This window comes from Bos mutus, chromosome 24 (assembly GCF_027580195.1).
Source record: "Bos mutus isolate GX-2022 chromosome 24, NWIPB_WYAK_1.1, whole genome shotgun sequence".
NCBI lineage: Eukaryota > Metazoa > Chordata > Mammalia > Artiodactyla > Bovidae > Bos > Bos mutus.
This window is the reverse complement of record NC_091640.1, coordinates 57,448,645-57,467,171: the sequence shown is the minus strand read 5'-3', so window position 1 is coordinate 57,467,171 and position 18,527 is coordinate 57,448,645. Positions and strand designations below refer to the sequence as shown.

At 45.7% G+C, this 18,527-nt stretch overlaps 1 protein-coding gene across 4 annotated transcripts in view; it reads right to left on the bottom strand.

Moving 5' to 3' along the window:
* NEDD4L (NEDD4 like E3 ubiquitin protein ligase) overlaps nucleotides 1-18,527 on the bottom strand; it is a 380,166-nt gene that overhangs the window by 190,808 nt on the left and 170,831 nt on the right. Inside the window, exon 1 of one of the 4 annotated variants that reach the window (XM_070361950.1) lies at nucleotides 7,560-7,790. The exons of the other annotated variants lie outside the window; for them this stretch is intronic. Coding sequence (XP_070218051.1) covers nucleotides 7,560-7,582 — 23 coding nt within the window. The 5' untranslated portion in view covers nucleotides 7,583-7,790. Of the gene's footprint in view, nucleotides 1-7,559; nucleotides 7,791-18,527 lie in introns of those variants that run through there. 4 annotated transcript variants of the gene reach the window in all.

Genomic DNA, 18,527 nt, shown 5'->3' with positions numbered 1-18,527 from the left:
GGTTAGGCGAGAGGGCGGGACACCTTGAGCTCTGTCGTCAGCAGAAACTAAAGTGTCACCACACGTACACGGAGCACGGAGACTTCACGCGCTGGGCAACAGCCATCTCTATGAAAGTAGGATACTGGCCAAACCGGGGCACGTTGGATGGAAGTAGAACAGCCTCGCTCACAATTTCTCTGTTTTCTTTTTTTTCCTCATACCATGACTGAAACAAAGAAATCCAACAGTAATGGAGCAGAAGCTGAAAGTGAAGGATACCTGTTCTGAGGGGGTTTGAACAGGAGGCAATTAATAAAGGATTCAGGTTAAGTAAAACCACAATGGAGCATGAGACCGTGGCATGCTGAAGGCTGAAAAGCAGAGTGGCAATTAGGCAGGGAAAACCCACAGGAGGTAAAACACTCTTCACGTCGGTGAACAACTTGTAAGGAGCTCCATGGAGCTAGTCCCCGGGGGACCAGAGATCTTCGTGTAACAGAAGCAGGGAGCTCGACCCTGATCCATGGGAAAAGCCTGTGGGAAAGGCCGGTGATGAGACCTCCAGAGTCACGAGAGCCACCCAGCCAAGTCCATTCTGCTAACGCCTCAAGATGGTGCGAGGTGAGCTCCAGACAACTCACCTCTAGGTACTGACAACTCAGAAGAAATCACAGCCTCCAGATGACTGAGTCAGGACCCCAAGGACACCCAGAGGCTCCCTTCACAGCCCATCCAAAGGCTGGAGCGTCTGGTTTCCTCTCTGCTCCTCTCAGCCCATTCACTGAGCACCTACGATGCCTCGGGCACTGGTCTAGGCCCCTGCGATTCACCGGGGAAGAAAGGATTTCTTTGTGAACTTCACCCTCCAGCAAGGGGAGGCAGGTGGTAAGCACACAGACGACAAACACTAAGAAGACGAGAGATGCAGTGGCTTCCCTGGCGGTCCGGGGGCTATGACTCTGCGCTCCCCATGCTGGGGGCCCAGGCTGGGCTCCTAGTCAGGGAACTAGATGTTACATGCCGCAACTACGAGTCCGAATGCCACGGCTAAAGGTCAAAGATCCCACGTGCTACAACTAAGACTGGGCACAGCCAGATAAATGGATAATTTTTTTAAAAGACACACAGCAGGCAAAGAGCACCGACATTGGGAGGTGGAGGCAGGCACGGATTGTTGTTCAACTGGATGGTCCCGGAAGCTGTCTGAAAGGGTGATTTTTTAATAACTTGAAGAAAATGACAAATTATTAAGTGGAAGACCCTCACAAAAATTTAACAATTGCACATTTGACAAAGATAGTTTTTTTTTTTTTCTCCTCCTTTAATGGCTGTCCTGGTTTAGTTGATTTAAGGCAACATAGCTGCAGTCCATGGGGTGGCGAAGAGTCGGACACGACTAAGCGACTTCACTTTTACTTTTCACTTTTATGCATTGGAGGAAATGGCAACCCACTCCAGGGTTCTTGCCTGGATAATCCCAGGGATAGCGGAGCCTGGTGGGCTGCCGTCTATGGGGTCGCACAGAGTCGGACACGACTGAAGTGACTCATCAGCAGCAGCAGCAACATAACTGGGGGCTTCCCTAGTGGCTCAGGGATAAAGACTCAGTCTACAATGCAGGAGGCCCAGGTTTGATCCCTGGAGCCCCTGGAGGAGGGCATCACAACCCAGTCCAGTCTTCTTGCCCAGAGAATCCCATGGACAGAGGAGCCTGAAGGGTGGCTGTTCATACAGTTGCACAGAGTCAGACACAACTGAAACGACTAAAGAGCAGCAGCAGCAACGTAACTGAGGGCAGGCGCCCTAGAGTCAGACACCAGGTTTGTTTTCTGGATCTGCCACCCACACCTGGAAATACTCAGATGTCATGATTGTAATCCACTGATCTCACCAAGAGGAGAGTGAAAAATCAGGCTTAAAACTCAACATTCAGAAAACGAAGATCATGGCATCTGGTCCCATCACTTCATGGGAAATAGATGGGGAAACAGTGACTGACTTTATTTTGGGGGGCTCCAAAATCACTGCAGATGGTGACTGCAGCCATGAAATTAAAAGATGCTTACTCCTTGGAAGGAAAGCTATGACCAACCTAGACAGCATATTCAAAAGCAGAGACATTACTTTGCCAACAAAGGTCCATCTAGTCAAAGCTATGGTTTTTCCAGTGGTCATGTATGGATGTGAGAGTTGGACTATAAAGAAAGCTGAGCGCTGAAGAACTGATGCTTTTGAATTGTGGTGTGGGAGAAGACTCTTGAGAGAGTCCCTTGGACTACAAGGAGATCCAACCAGTCCATTCTAAAGGAGATCAGTCCTGGGTGTTCATTGGAAGGACTGATGTTGAAACTGAAACTCCAATACTTTGGCCACCTGATGTGAAGAGCTGACTCATTTGAAAAGACCCTGATGCTGGGAAAGATTGAGGGCAGGAGGAGAAGGAAACAACAGAGGATGAGATGGTTGGATGGCATCACTGACTCAATGGACATGAGTTTGAGTAAACTCCGGGAGTTGGTGATGGATGGGGAGGCTTGGCTTGCTGCAGTCTGTGGGGTCACAAAGAGTTGGACACAACTGAGCAAATGAACTGAACTGAACTGAACCTCACCAAATTACCAATCCTGTACTTTCAAAATAGCAGTAGTTTACAAGGCTTGGTTCTATAAAATGGTAAAATAAATTCTGACTTAAAAATGAGAGTTCAGTGTTAGACGTCACTCAACAGGGCTCCACTTGGCAAACAACAAAACTTGTGTCATGTCAGCAGTGCAGCCACGAGGTCGACCCTCTGTCTCTGTATCCAGGCTGCCACACGTCTGAGAGGGTGGAATAACTCATCCATTCTGGACTACTCCATAGATGTACCTGTCCCTGGCTTCCAACATTGGCAAGAAAAGATAAGCATGCTAGGTGAGTGGAAATATTTTTTTCCAGGAAACATCTTTGCATTCTGGTCTAGAAGATAAATGGCAGCACTGTCCCTTCTGAGCACAATAACCTGCAGCCTTCTATGGGGAGGAGTTGGTAGAGCCTTTTTAAAGCAGGTTTTCTGACCACTATTCCAGTGTCGGCCACAACTTCCAAATGAACCAAAAGACAGTCGTACTGGAAAATGCTAGAAGCTGCCTCGTGAGACAGCGACAGAGGAAAAAAAAAGAAAGGCCTGTCCGGCCACGCCATTGTTATTCCCTTGCTTGGTTATCACACTGACACGTTCCCTTGGTGACTGTTGGCCATTGTTATTCCCTTGCTTGGTTATCACACTGACATGTTCCCTTGGTGACTGTTGGCCATTGTTATTCCCTTGCTTGGTTATCACACTGACACGTTCCCTTGGTGACTGTTGGCTGGAGCTCCCTTCGGATGCCGAGTGGCCCACAGCCCAGGTACCAGCACACACCTGGCCCCTCCTGCTGCCCCGGGCCTCCCCAGCACCCAGCTCCTGAGTGGCCCCCCAGGGGCTCTGTGCACACTTGTTGAATAAATAACTGAGCTTCACCTCAAGACTGGGAAGCCACTTAGAGACTTACTGGCACACTCTTCACCCGGAACTCACCAACTGCTTTTTCTTTCGTTCTCTGCCCACACTTCTCCCCTCCCCTAAAAAAGCAGCAGCCAAGCCAGATACAGAGCACAGCAAGAGGGCGACCTCAGGATGACGCAGGGGACACCTAGGCTGGGCAAGTGCAGGAGGTCTGCAGCTCTGGGCCAGGGAGGGGCAGGAGGCACCCCACCCGCCAGAGCGCCTCTGAGTCTCATCGTCAACTGTGGGTCTCAGCCTTAAGCGGCTTATTGCCTAACTAAGATGTTGGCTTCGTCATCAAAGCTTTCTGTGCTGTGTCATGCTCCAAATCTCATTTTCCCTGTAACATCCCTGCAGCGGGTGATGCCTCATCTCCTGGGGTCTGCGGGTCCCCGGAAGTGACTGGGCCCCGTTTCGGTCTCACTCTCATTCTCTCTCTCTCTGACAGGCATACTTTTTAGCTGATGTAATCATCCTAGCCGTTAAATTCTCTTTTTCCTTCAGAAACAGGGCTCCTCTGGCACGCATGTGCACGCATACACAGGGAAAAATCACTGTGTGGACTCCCTGTGAATGAACAAAGAATTGAAAAAAAATTCTTAACTGGCAAATGAAATCGGGAAACATATTTTTCCCAGTCTGCTTACTCTCACCAATCAATTAAATGTTAATTGTCTTTGATGGCCATCCCCACTCAGCTCCATGCTTAAGGGCAGCTAAAGTTTGTATTTAAGAAAATCAACCCAGTGAAAACAAGAATGAGACAGGGGAAGAAACAGTCAGCCTTTTAAAAAGAATCTGAGCTCCATAAAAACTGCGAAGTGTAAGTGAAAAAGAGGTCTCCAGCACAAAGATACTTAGTAAATATTTGGTCAGGGACAGACTCAAATAAGAAGACAACAAATTATTTTAAAGGAATGAACAAGGATACTCAATAGCCTTGTCGATGAGTTAAGATAGCCACACAAATGTATTACCAGACAGGTCAGTGTCCTTCAGACATACCACGCACGAACCTCACATGCAATCATGCCCTTGAAAACCTCAACACAACGGGGCAAGAAAGAAAAGGTGGGAGACATTAAAATTCCTTAGAGCCCACCACACTCTTTCCTCTAACAAAGCTGGAGACTTTCTTGAGTCTCAAGCTTGTCTACACAGCATGGCAGATCTTGGCCAAAAATCAACTCGCCAAGCCTGTTAATTGAGCCGCACGTTCAAATCAAATCCCTGCCCTGGAAAACGTTCCCAAAGGTCCCAGCCCCAGGGCCACTCCTGACCTCTGCTCCGGAATCTGTGACCAGATGCCCTCTGTAATGTGACGAGGTTTCCAGTCACTGGCCTGAGTCAGAGGCACTTTATAATCACATGTGATCCTGTCACCCACAGCGGGTGGATGAGTAACAGTGAAGCGAGCAGGACAGCTTACATCACTGCAAGTGGTGATTTTTAAATGTGTTTCTATTCAACCCCAGTTACCCTACTAGAATCTATCCTCTCTGAGTTGCCACTTAGTCTGGAGCGACAACCGCTAACTGCCTCTGGGAGGAGATGCCCCATCACACGTCCACGTGCCATTCCAAACATTTCCACGGACGCCTCTGTTTTCCAGGAGTTGTCTTCTGGGCTGATGTCGACGGGGAGCTGGAATTTTCCCTTTTCCCCAGTAACTGCTTGTAAGATGAGTACGCGGCTCACGTCGGTCTCAGCTGAGGGTCCAGCTGGTGGTTTACCTGGGAAGATCTCGTGACGGTTTTGGTGACAACACTAAAGCAGGAAGCAGTTTCTCTAAGATCTAGATCTCGGGCCTCAGAAACGAAGCTGTCTTTGACTCCAGGAGGGCAGTGGGGGGGCTCGGTCAGACAGGCCTGATCCCGAGTCCTGGCCGGCGGGTGTGATGGCGCCTGCGACCCACACCCACACTGGACGCTGAGAAAGCCAGGCCACGCTGGGGGGCACACACACGGGCCACGGGTGTGTCAACTGACCCTCTGCGGAATTTGGAGCCGCTGAAAACACCTGAGAAGCTGGGCTTCAGGCATCACCCCAGAGGTGAATGACCTCAGGAGCCCCTGGGATCCTAGGCGAGAGACCAGTCCACCTGGAGAACCAGAAGTCCTGGATGTGGGCAGCGCGTGAAATCACTGCTAACTCAACACCCATGAGGAAAGCAACCACAGGGAGGAACAGGCTTCCGCCCAGGTGAGGGGAGTGACTTCACCTGGAAAGCGATTTGGAAAAGCCCTCCGAGGTACAAACACTGTCTGGAAAAAATTCAGAAACACAAAACATCCCTCCCACCCCAGGGCAACCGCCATAACCCAAAGTCTTATCAACCGCCTCTAAGATACTGTCAGTAAGGACACAGGGCTCCCCACACCCACCAAACAAACCACTTTAGAATAAAATTCTCACATTCCTCAAGTAGCAAAGCCCTACCATTCTGCTCCTGCCTTCGTTTGATATCTTTTCATTATACTCCATGGTAATAAAAGAATGTCCTAACAGTGTTTTTTAACATAGGTATATATGTAGACCTATGGCTGCTTCATGTAAGGTTTGACAGAAAACAACAAAATTCTATAAAGCAATTATCTTCCAATTAAAAAATAAAAATAAAAAACAAAAATAGAAAAGAAAAAACTCAACATTTAGTTGCAGTACAAGACTCCAAAAAATATAAAACAAAACCACCTTTAAAACAAAACACAAAAAAACACTGTACATGAGAATCATTCCCCCTGCTTTTCTCTGGTCCAAAGAGAAAGCATTTCCTTTTTCTCTCTTCTTAATTTCACCATCGTCCTTCTCAAATTCCCATGGGAATGAAAGTTCACCTTTTCCTCCTCACAAATATTTAAAGGGGATGGGGGAAGGCACCACTACACAAGTTCTTTAAATTCCCTCACAGTTTCAGTTCTTTGCTTTTTTTTTTTTTGATGGGCACCGTCTAACTCAAACATATGTAAACATCATACTTCACAATGTGAACTAAACAATAACTCAGCTTTGGCTACTGGCTTGGCTATTTCATTTGCTGGTACCTTTTTATCATCTTAAACAACTTTTAATATTAGGTACACTTTTTTGAAAGTTACCTGGCTCGTTAATAAAAAGGTGCAACCTGCACTCCAATTCATTTAAGCCACATACCGACATACACGAGCTGGCTAACAGTTTATGAATCATCATCAAACGAGACAGTAAAGAAACAAAACTCACGTGTTAATCATAATACACATCCGTACGTATGAGCAGTGGTAGTGGGAAAATGATAACAAAACCTCAAGGAAAAACTAGCTGAGTATGTTCCAGGCTTAACTGTTTGCTCTCTCCAACCAATAATAACAAGAATAATAATAATAAATGCATTAAGATAAGTCATGGAAAAAAAAAAGATAAGTCATGTAAGTTAAATACTAGTGAGAAGAAAGATTTCTATCATTACCAACCAAAACTTCAGGTATAAACCATAAATCATTTCCTAAGCAAGCCATTTTACGACCTGAGATGTTATTTCATCTGAGGCCAAGTGTAGTGGCTCCCTCTTCCCAGTGAGTTTCCTAAACCAGAAATACTCAGAGAAAACACAGATCCAAAACACAACAGGAAGAAAAACATAACTGTTTCCTCCCCAACCAGTGATTTCTAAATCAGAGAACAACATTCACAGAACTCCAATGATCGACACTTTCCATTATTTCCCGAGGAAAAAAAATATGGGTATCCATTGTGTTCTCATCTTTGGAATAAAAAATGTACACTTTTCTAAACAGCCGAAACAGAGATAAGAAAGCCAAGAGCAGAGAATCAGGACTATTCAGCCCACAATTCAAGTTTCGTTTTTTGCCATCATCCTGTCTATGCAGACATAGAACAAAACTGATCAACTACAAGGAACTCTGAAAAGCACACACAATAATTTACAAAGGGAAATCTTGATGCTAGAACTACTGTTGTAAAAAGTACTATATCAAGCGCAAACTCCGTGCCAACAGCGGATGCTATGCACTCGCATAATAAAAGCAGACAGTGGTGTCTTTGTTCTTACCTATAATTGTCCTCAAGGTTCATGAAAACAAGCCATCTCTCCTGCCGGCAAGTGTCTGGTGGGGCTGTCACTGCAGTCACCCAGTTGAGAGTCCGCCTCAACGAGCCCTGGGCTCCCAGCCTCAGGTCCCCTTGTCCTCACACCTCTGCCGATCCTTGGGGACCACGGGCAAGTTTTAACACAACTGAGGAAGAATGCCCCGAGCTGGCTACTTATACCGGTGATTCACTTCAATGACAGCTAGACAGAAATGCTTGTTGGTGGAAAAGGAGTCGAGTCAACTCCACCCCTACCGTAAGGATTAAGTAACTCCACCCAGCTCAGCAATTAGCTTAAGCAGCCACTCGGTTCCACAACGTGGAGCTACCAGCAGCATCGCTGCCCCCACTGGCAGTCCTCAGTGGGTAGGGAGACAACGCAGGGCTCACCAAACAGGATGGGCAGTAGCCAGCGAACACACAGTTCTGTGAATAACTGTAACCTGGGCTGGGGTGCCTGCTCATTTAAAGCCGTATCCAAGTTTTCTGAGCAGACAGGCATACAGGTCTGTCCCTCACTGTTGTTTGTTTTTTAAAACATTTTCTTTTTTAAATTTTAGTTTTACTTTTCTGCCATGCTGCACAGCATGGGGGATCTTAGTTCCCTGACCAGGGATTGAACCCACACTGCCTGCATTGGAAGCATGGAGTCTTAGCCACTGCACCACCAGGGAAGTCCCTGTCCTTCACCTTTTTACAGTGAACTTTGCGTCTACTCAGTTTCTGTGTGGGAAGCCCCATCATATGAGGCGGGCTGACAGCGCAATCTGTGGGTCTCCCCCAGAGAGCTTAACCAAGTCTTGACGTGGTGAGAAGGCCAGAGTAAACACAGCTATGACACAGACTACAGAGCTTCCCTGGAGGCTCAGAGGGCAACGAATCTCCCTGCAATGCAGCAGGCCTGGGTTCAATTCCTGGGTCAGGAAGACCCCTGGAGAGGGAAATGGCAGCCCACTCCAGTCTTCCTGCCTGGAGAATCCCATGGACAGAGGAGCCTGGCGGGCTACAGTTCGTGGGGTTGCGAAGAGCTGGACACGACTGAGCAGCTAACACACACGTGACACGAACTACAGCACCAAACAGAACTGACGGGCTGGTGTCATGTGAGACAGACCCTCGCTCTTCAGGCCCACCATCCCTGGTGTGCAAGCCCGTTTTGGGGGAACTCAGGGGGTGCCCCTCGATATAGGTCAGGGCAGTGAGTGGGGCCGGCACAGCCCAGCTGGGTGCTCTCCAGCACTGCGTGCTGTGTAAGCGGCAGGCACAGTTCACCCACCTGCCCACCCTTCACTGAGCTCTTCCCTTGGCTCGTGTGCTCAGTCGCGTCTCACTCTCTGAGGCCCCATGGACTGTAGAGCCCACCAGGCTTGTCTGCCCTGGGCATTTTCCAGGCAAGGATACTGCAGTGCGCTGCCATTTCCTACTTTGGCTTGTGACTGGCACCCAATTACACCTCTTTGCTCTTGCTTGAAGCACATCAACAACTCCAGCAGGGGGCAGCTGCGACAGGAAGTGCCCCCACTTGTAGCAAAAAGCTAGCCTTCCACATGAACTCAAATGTTCCTGGTATGTCCGCTGAGAAACTATAGCCTAGACCTTCACGTTTCCCACAGGTGCCCGGTCAACAGAACTGGTCACCAGGGGAGCCGGTGCCCTCTAGTGGCTGGGAGGATCGCTGAAGGCTTGCAGGAGGACTGGGTTACTCCCAGAAGCCCTGGCCCCAAACACCCTCAGAGAGGCACTGACAGGCAGCACCTTCTGCTTTCTAAACAAGAAGAGAAATAGCCCCCAGATTTTCAGTACTGAGCATGTGAGGACACACAAATGCTAAACAGCAGGAATTCCATCTTCTTAATGGTAGCTACAATTATAAAATTAAGCTGTTTTACAGAAAGAGACACATTTAGAGAACAAACTCACGGCTGCTGGGGGGTAAGGGATAGTTGGGAGTTTGGGATGGACAGGGACACGCTGCTATATTTAAAATGGATAACCAACAAGGACCTACTGTATAGCACACGGAACAGAGAGGATGAGAGAGGGGTTTGTGAAGAATGGATACATGTGTGTGCGGCGGAGTCCCTTCACTGTTCATCTGAAACCATTAGACCATGGTTAATCAGCTATACCCCGGGACAAAATAAAAAGTTTAAAAAAATTAAAGCTGTTTCAAATTCACACAATGACTGGAAGGTTAAAAAAAAACACACACACAACATACTACATGAAATTAAAGACAAAAGGCACCTAAACTCCCTTGGATGAAATATTATCCAACTGTTACGGGCTGAGTCGCATTCCCTCCCCAAATGCTAATGTTAAAGCCCTAACCCCAGTTCCTCCAAAAGTGACTGTTTGGGGTCAGAGCTGTGAAAAGACAACGGAGCTAGCAAGAAGTTGCTGATCCAGCGTGACTGACGCCCTTCTAAGAGGAAATTTGGACGGACAGGCACAGCAGGAAGACAATGTGAAGGGAAGGGAGGAGACAGGGTGGCCGTCCGCAAGCCAAGGGGAGAGACCTCAGGGGAAACTGGCCTGCTGACACTCTGAGCTCAGGCTTTTAGCCGCTAGAATGGTGAGACAAGCAATTTCTGTTGTTTAAGCCACTCAGTCTATGGCACTTTCTTATGGCAGCCTGAGCAAACTAATATTCTAGTTAAATGATGATTTCATTCCAAGTATTAATACCAAAAAATGAAGACAGAATTCAGATTTCTGATTAACAGCCATTCTCTCCCAAATTCTTCCTTTGAGTGTTTACTCCCTCCTTGTCCACTGAGGTTCTGCCTTGAAAAAAATGCATGAGAAAACCCTTGTCCTGGAAGAAGAGGGTAAAATGCCTACAAACCTCGCCAAGCCCACTTCTGCCCCCTCCATTCACAGTCAGGCTGACTGAGCAAGGCGTCTCGATCCACATCTTACCTCCAGCTGAAAATCAGCTTCTGCCCAACCTCCGCTAAGAGGGCATCCGAACCTCACAAGTGACGGTCTTAGCACTCAGCTAAGAACTGGTAACAGTGGGGGAAACGCTAGAGGTCTTCTTAGTTCAAGTCCCTCAGTCTAGAGAAGAAGATTAGGACCCAAGCAGAAGACCACCAGGATCTCAGAACTAAATGCTAAAGCAGATTCAACCCCGACACACAGTCCTAATCCAGTAGTTACCAGCCCAGCTCCTGCTACACTACTAAATGATGGCCTGAAATGATCAAATCTCTCCAATCTCACAAAGAAAACCTGCTGGTCCCTGGAGCAGCTGCAGTAAAGAGACGAAGATACAGACACTGGATGACGGGTGGAGTATGGCTGAGGTCAGGGACTAAGTCTACAGGCTTTCTTAACCTGGGCTCCACCACCATTTGAGGTCAGGTCATTCTCTGTCGTGGAACGCTGCTCTGCGTGTTGTAGGATGTTTAACAGCATCCTTGCCCTCTACCACTAGACAGAAGTTCTCCACAGGTGTGAGAGCCAAAAACAGCTCCAGATATGGCCAAGTGTCCCCTGGGAGGCAAAAAAAACATCCCTAGTTGAGAACCTCCAGCTTAAAAGGACAGAACTAGGACTTCCTTGGAGGTCCAGTGGTCAGGACGCTATGCTTCCCATCCAAGGGGCTATCCGTGGTTGAGGAAATAAGATTCCACGTGCCCAGCGGTGTGGCCAAAATATTTTTTAAATAAATCAAAGGACAGAATTCCATGCAGAGCAAAGAAGTTGGTGGCACTGGAGAAGCAGGGGGAAGTAGCTTTTGAGGAGATACAGAAGAAAAAAGGACTGATGCTGTGGGAGATGAGCCAGGATCAAGGCAGAGGGAAGGCACTGAGTAGCAATTTCCCCACCTGAGGGTCTGTTGCAAAACAGAAGTAGGTCATAGGGTCATAGGGTGAAGAGATCAGACAAGGAGTCAGGAATATCCAAGTCTGGGGCCACAGGAGAGCAGAAACAGAGCAGAGATGAGTCAAAGACGTCTCAGTAAAGAGAAGACCGTAAACAGAGTGGCCCCAGCAGGCACAAAACTCGAAGGTTCCTCCTGCAAGTCGGAGGGTCCGGGAAGGGGGTGGGGAGGCTGGTTGGGTGGATGTAATTGGAGCGCCTCAAGGCGTACAGACACAGCACCAAAGACATGCTGCAGCTTCCAAGGTCACTGTGGTCAGCGGTAGCGCAGATCAGCCTAGTCACTGATGCTGAAAACAAGGAAACACGCTAGAATCAGTTGCAATAAAGTAAATAAAAGGCGAAGAAAGCCTAAAGAAGGAGATACCCCTGAGAAGGAAAGAAAGAGCCTGTTGACAATCCAGAGGGCTAAACACCCATACCCTCTGACTTGATTCCAATCCAAGGAATCTTTTCCAAGGAAACAATCAGGTGTGTAAGTTGAGGATCAAGAAGTTCATTACAAAAATAAACAAAAAACTGAGCAACCTTAATGTCCAATCATAGAGAAAATAAATCACAGCTTTCTGCAGGCTCACATGCTCAAGGAATATTTTAAAACATGGGAAAACACTCACCATATAATGTTTAAAAATGTAAGCTATAAAACTATACATGACATAACCCAATTTAGAAATTGTACATATTTACAGGCATACACTTTTAAAGCACCTGAGTCAGTCTCTACCAAGGGAATAGCAGTCGTTATGAGATTTCCAAGGTCAAAAAAAAAAAAAAAAACCGTAAGAAAAGAGGGTGACTGTCCTGGAGAAGCTAGCACAACAGAAGGAGTGATTAGAGAGGAAAAGAGGGGTCCCAGAGCCCAGAGACATCAGAGTCAAGGGCTATGTAACAGTGGAAAAGGAGTGTGCTGAGCAAATTCAGGCCTCCCTGGACTGGGTAAAGAGGAAGGTGCTGGTGTCTTAAGACGGATACATGAGTTTCACAATGTTAGCAGTATGCAGTTAGCAAAGGGGGTGGAAGAAACAGTAGCCTTCCTTGGAATTCCCCAGAGTCCCTACTGGCGAGAGGAGGCTGCAGGAGGCACACCTGTGAAGGAGCAGGTGTGGGTCGACCAGAAGTCTGCCAAGAGGAAATGCTGCTTTGCTGCTTCTGTCCTTGGGGTTTATTCCTCTATATTTAAATTTTAAATATATTAAAAACTTCATGGCAATTCTTTAATTCTCTATTATTTACACAATTAAATGCACAACCTTCATATGGCTCCTAGTAATACTTTTGATATATACTCTGTATGGGAAAACCTGGATGAACTTGAAATGGCAACCCACTCCAGTATTCTTGCCTGGAAAATCCCATGGACAGAGGAGCCTGGCAGGCTACAGTCCATGGGGTGGCAAAGAGTCGGACATGACCAAGCAATGCCACTTCATACGTAAAAAGTAACTAAATAAGTTCATATGAACAAAAGGAATTTTTAAAAGTATGGAAGCTGACTTCCTTCAAAACAAAATCTTACTAAGAACAGAAAATTGGAACTTCAGGGTAGCATTCCAAAGACTTTTTGGTGTTTCTATTTTACTTGCTTTTGGTTTTAATCTTAGCAAGATTTGTCAATCACCAAGATCAGAGAGATTTTTTTTTCCCCTTAAAAGCCAGTGTGAACACACCCATACTCTTTAGTCTTTAAAAATACACTTCTAAAAATAATATTACACGTTTTCATCAAAAGTTTACCACTGTAAGGCAACTATCCTCCAATAAAAAATACATTAAAAATGTTTATCATAAAATATTTGTTAAAAAGCTTGATTCTAAACATTATAGCATTATTCCAAATATATAAACTGTTTCCATATACATATAAAAAATACAGCAAGGAGAAGAAGGAAATAAAATTGTAACCAACAACCTCTCTCTGGCTCTTCAGATTACAGGTGAATTTTGCTTTATACTTAATCTTTTCCAATGTCTACTTCCTTTATACTTAGGAAAAAAAGAATTATTTAAAAATTGCTAAGAATATACTATCACTTATTTATAAAGAATGAGTAACAAATGAAGAATCCACATGCTGGGGGAGAAAAAAAAAATACCAAGTGTCTGTTCTGTTCAAATCCAGCCACAGTTAGAAGAGAAACTGGGACACTTGGAGGGGGAGGAATAAATTGAACCAAACAAAGATGACATGACACAGGCAGAAATCTTTACATAACACAGGCAAGGTTTGGTGACTGTAACACGGTCGTGAATTTCCTCACAAGGTCTTAAATCGAATCCTCCTCACTTGGGTTAGCTTTTTCTTCCAAAAAAGCCTTACAAAAAATGATGAGGTGGGATTTCCATGCTTCCCAGCAGTTAATGCAATCAAGTCACCAGTGACTTTATCGAAACATCTAAAAAGAAAACTGTCTCATCAAGTAGGGGGAAAGGTCTCTTGAATCGTTAATCATCGCTCAGTAAACATCATATCCTGCATTTACGCTGCTCAAGGCATCGGCCAGGACCCAGTGGTGGGTACCCTCCAAGCATTTATAACCTCACAAGCTCACAGACACGCTGCCCAAGTTACGAAGCTCTTGTGTTCCCTCAAGGAACAGGGCAGCCACTCAAAGAACCCAGACACATTTTCACATGGAAGAAATACCTTGTTCTCGGCGGTAGTCCTTTGATGTAAAGACCATCTTAATGCAAATGACTCTCCTAAAGGCCTATCCAACCCTGCTCTCTCTCTCGAGCTCCATTCTCATTTATCATCATCTCTTTCAAGTGTCCACGTGGAGGCCGAAGAGACCCATGAGCTGCTGATTCTGCCTCCACATCTGTTCCCAGCCAACCCTCACATCTCAGTGGTCGCCAGCTGGCCAGTTCTTCAAGCTGGAACTTCCTGGACTCTGTTCTTCTCTGTATCCCTCACACATCCAGTCCATCAGGAGGCCCTACAGACTCGGTGACCAAAACAAAACAAAACAAAACCAGCCATCCCCTTCTCTCCATCCTGATGTTAGTTACCGCCCAGGTGTTCAAGCTGTCCTCTTGCAAAACACGGGCTACCGCAACACCCTCCAAACTGGCCTTGAGGGAGGGCCACTCTCACCTGCAACAGCGGTCACAGCAGGCCACTGCCCTGGCTGGCTGGCAGCTCTCTCTGCCAGCTTTCTGTAATCTTAGGCGTAAAATGCAAATTCTTCACGGTGGCCCTCACAGCCCTCAAGAGCCGCGACTCCTGTCTGCTTACTCCTTTCCGAAGCCCCACTGGCCATATCCATCTCTATCGATCTCGGAAAACACTCAGGTCTGCATGACTCTTGCACCCACTGGCTGTGCCTCCTTCTGAATGCTCTCCCCCAGATCGTGGGGCGGGCTCTTGTCTACTGATTGAGGTCAGAGCTTTTATGCTGGAGGGAGCATCAACTGGCACCACAATTTGGGGAAGCAAACTGGTAACATGTTCCAAAGGATTTAAATCCTGATATTTTTTTAATTCAGTACTTCCATTTCCAGGGAGGTACAGAACTTAATACAACTTAAAATTTCTTGCACAGATATTCACTGCACCTTTTCTTTCTTATATGAGAACAGGACTGAAATGATTAAGACATTGTACTCTGAGAAAAACAGAATGCTGTATATCACATGTGGGAATTTTAAGTGACAAAAAAAACAGGCTATGAAAATCTACTTACATTCTGAGGTTAATTATGCAAGCCTGGTGTGCTGCAGTCCATGTGGTCACGAGGAGTCTGACATGACTGAGTGACTGAATACAACACGTGTAAAAATACACATTCTCTACCAAAAGGAAAATGTCAAAATACTGAGAGTGATGTTCCTTCTGCTGTTGATAGATTTTTTTTTCCTTCTAATGTTATGTGTAACTTTCACAATTACAGGGAGAACACTCTTTACTTTTAACATAAAGAAATAATGCTACCTAAACAGTTGTTAGCTTTTCAAGGAAACACAAAGAAGGCACGTTTAAAAGCACCATGTTAAAATGAAAAGTTTCTCGATAAGATATGCAATAATTCAAATGAGAAAAACAGGGGTAACATATCACAGACAAGGACTCAAATCTCCTATTCTACAGATTTCTTACAAACCAATGAAAATTTAACAACCATAAGGAAAAACAGAGAATGCAAATGAGCACCACACAAAGAGGAAATACAAACACATGAAGAGCTATTCGACTTCACTGATTGAAGATACAAAATATTTCACCTTCCATAACGGCAAAGATTAAAAGATGGATAACATGCAGTAATGTTGAGGATGGAAAAACTTGAACTCTCATAACTACTGAAGTCAGAGAAGCTAGTGTAAAACTTGAGAGGGCAATTCCCCAGTGTCTATAAACATCATACTACATCCTAACCACTGGACCGCCAGCACAGTCCCCCGGAAAGACTATTATCAGTCAAACAGAAACAGGACGAATTGGATGGATGGAAAAACAAACCAGAGCCTCCAAGCGTGCAGGAGAGAGCGGTATGGATGGACATATTCTCTGGGTGCCAGAAATTCAGCAGTCAGTTGATACAAGGGACTGGAGAGACCCTGGGGCAACTGTCAGGGGGATTAACGGTGAAACTCTGCGTCCTCTAGCTTCTCCGGTCACTGCCTTCTTCATGCAGCTGAAAGCAGGAAGGCGGCCCTAAGTCTGGAAGCGCAAGGAGCTAAAGATGGCCAGGAGGGACCCGCAGCAGCCACAGGTGGACGGCTACCTGCGGGCCCCTCCCACCAAGCCCCGCCCAGGGCCTCAACCTGACGCTCACCAGCGTGGGTACAAACAAGCCCACGGGAGTCACAGACGCCAAGATCCGCAGACAACCGAGAATCGTCAAACGTGTGAGGAAAGCAGGCCGTGGAAAAGCCAGGCCATGTAATATCAGGTCACGACCTTGGAAAGGGAGTGTGCAAGCAGACTTGGAAAAAGAATTGCAAAGATGTATAATCGATGTCCTGACAAAATCTGATAGGGTTTCCAGACATCAAAACAAGCACAGGCTGGAAAGAGAAAGAAACAGAACTTGAGGTCTGAGAGGAGGAACCAGGGTTTTTAACTTCAGGCTGTAGCGCGGTTCAGCTTGCTCCACACGCGTGACGCGGGGTTAACCCTCACCACGGGTGGGTCTTCCCCCGGCTTCCTCCTGACCTACCATCATCCACACCAGCCTCCGCTCCGCCCCTCCTGACCCGGAGACCGCGTGCTCTCGTCATCTCCTCCACGTTCACGGGCGAACACTGAGAAGCAGAGTCTGCTTCAGCTTGGGTGCTCTGTGCTTTTCCACTTCTTACTTATCCTGCACTCAGTTTCTCAGAGAAACCCCCTCGAAGCCGATGCTAACATAGTGCTAACCCTTCCCGTTCCATGGTTGCATAATACGACACAGTACGGATAGTCCATTTTTCAACCAACAGGCATTGGTATTTTCAGGATCTTGCCACTAAAATCTTACAATAAACATCCTTTCACAAATGCTTCTGTGTACACACACTTCCATGTTTAGAAGACAGACAGGTAAGGCTGCTTAGGAGAAAGGAATATTAATGTTTCACTTTAATATGCACTGCCAGTCTGCTTTCCAAATAAAGCATGGTGATTCACATTTCCATCAGTATTATGAAAATAACACTATTACATCCATGCTAACAAGAAGTGCTATTCTTTTTTTTTTTTTAAGCCAGTCTGATGAATTTAAAGTAATGTCTCACTGCTGTTTTAGTCTGCAATTCCGTAGCAAATATCGACTATTTTTTGAAAGGTTTCCTGGCTTCTCTGCATTTGCTCTCTGGGAATTGCATGTTTATATTTTTTGTCCGTTCTCCCCAAGCTGTGTTTGTCTTGTCAATTCACAAGTTACAGACAGTAACCCCTTGACTGTCATACGTGTTATACACTCCCCTCCCCAACTGTCTGGGTTGCAGGTACTGGATCTTGCTTTAAACATTCTCCTTCACTCCAAGATTATGCAAGTATCTTCTTATATTTCCTTGCACATTTGAACTGCTGGTTTGCATTTAAGTTTCTGAAGATTCTGGAATTTATTTCTGATTATAATGGAAGAAAGAGGTCCGTCTCCCCCACACCTCCTTCCTAAAGAGACGGTTGTGCCAATACCATCAAATAGACGAACCATCCAATAAATGAGGTATTCTTTTCTCAACAGAACTGAGCTGTTCAGTCTCATGATGTGTTAATTTCTCTTGCTTCAGGATACAGAGTCCTGGGTGCTCTATTCTGTTCTACTGAACCATTTATGTAATCCTGTATCAACACCACACCGATTTGACCGCAAAGACGTTCTTATTAGCACAGTAATAAGATCGCTACTGTGATCACTTCTCAGCTAACTTTGTCCCCTCTGTTCACGGGTTTTACTCTCCATATTTGTTCGTGCTCTTCACAGGTAGTATGCGTTTATTTTTCTATATAAACTTTAGAAATATTTCATTTAGTTTAAAACAAGGAAAACAGGAAAAAACGACTGCCTTGGAAATTCTAAAGGCAACAGCAATAAATGTATTAATTTGGGGGTAACTGATGTGTGTATGGTATATGCTTTTGTTTTACATCCTTCACTACAAAGAGCAGACGTGCCATTCTTGGTCAGTTTCTTCCTAGGTTATTCGCTGCTGTTGAGAAAAGAGATGCGTAACTTCCATTCCCAGGTGCTCATTTCCAAAACAGAGATGTGATCATTTTTAAAGACTTATTTTATCCAGCAATCATGATAATTTTTCCAACTGATTTTAGATTTTTTTCCCCAACATAAGCTCTTGTGTTTTCTAGACCTGCAAACATTTCACTAACAACATTCACTATAACCTCTAACACAATATCAAACTGTACAAGCAGACATCTTTTTATAATTCCTAATTTCAACAGAAACAGTGTTTTGGCTTTTAGGGGCGTGTCTGCTGTTAGTTGGTTTTGGAGAGTAATAAATAGCCTTTAAGTAATTTCCTTTCATCCTTATTGGTTTTTTAGATTATACTGGGTTGGCCAAAAGTCCACTCAGGTTCTTCTGTACCATGT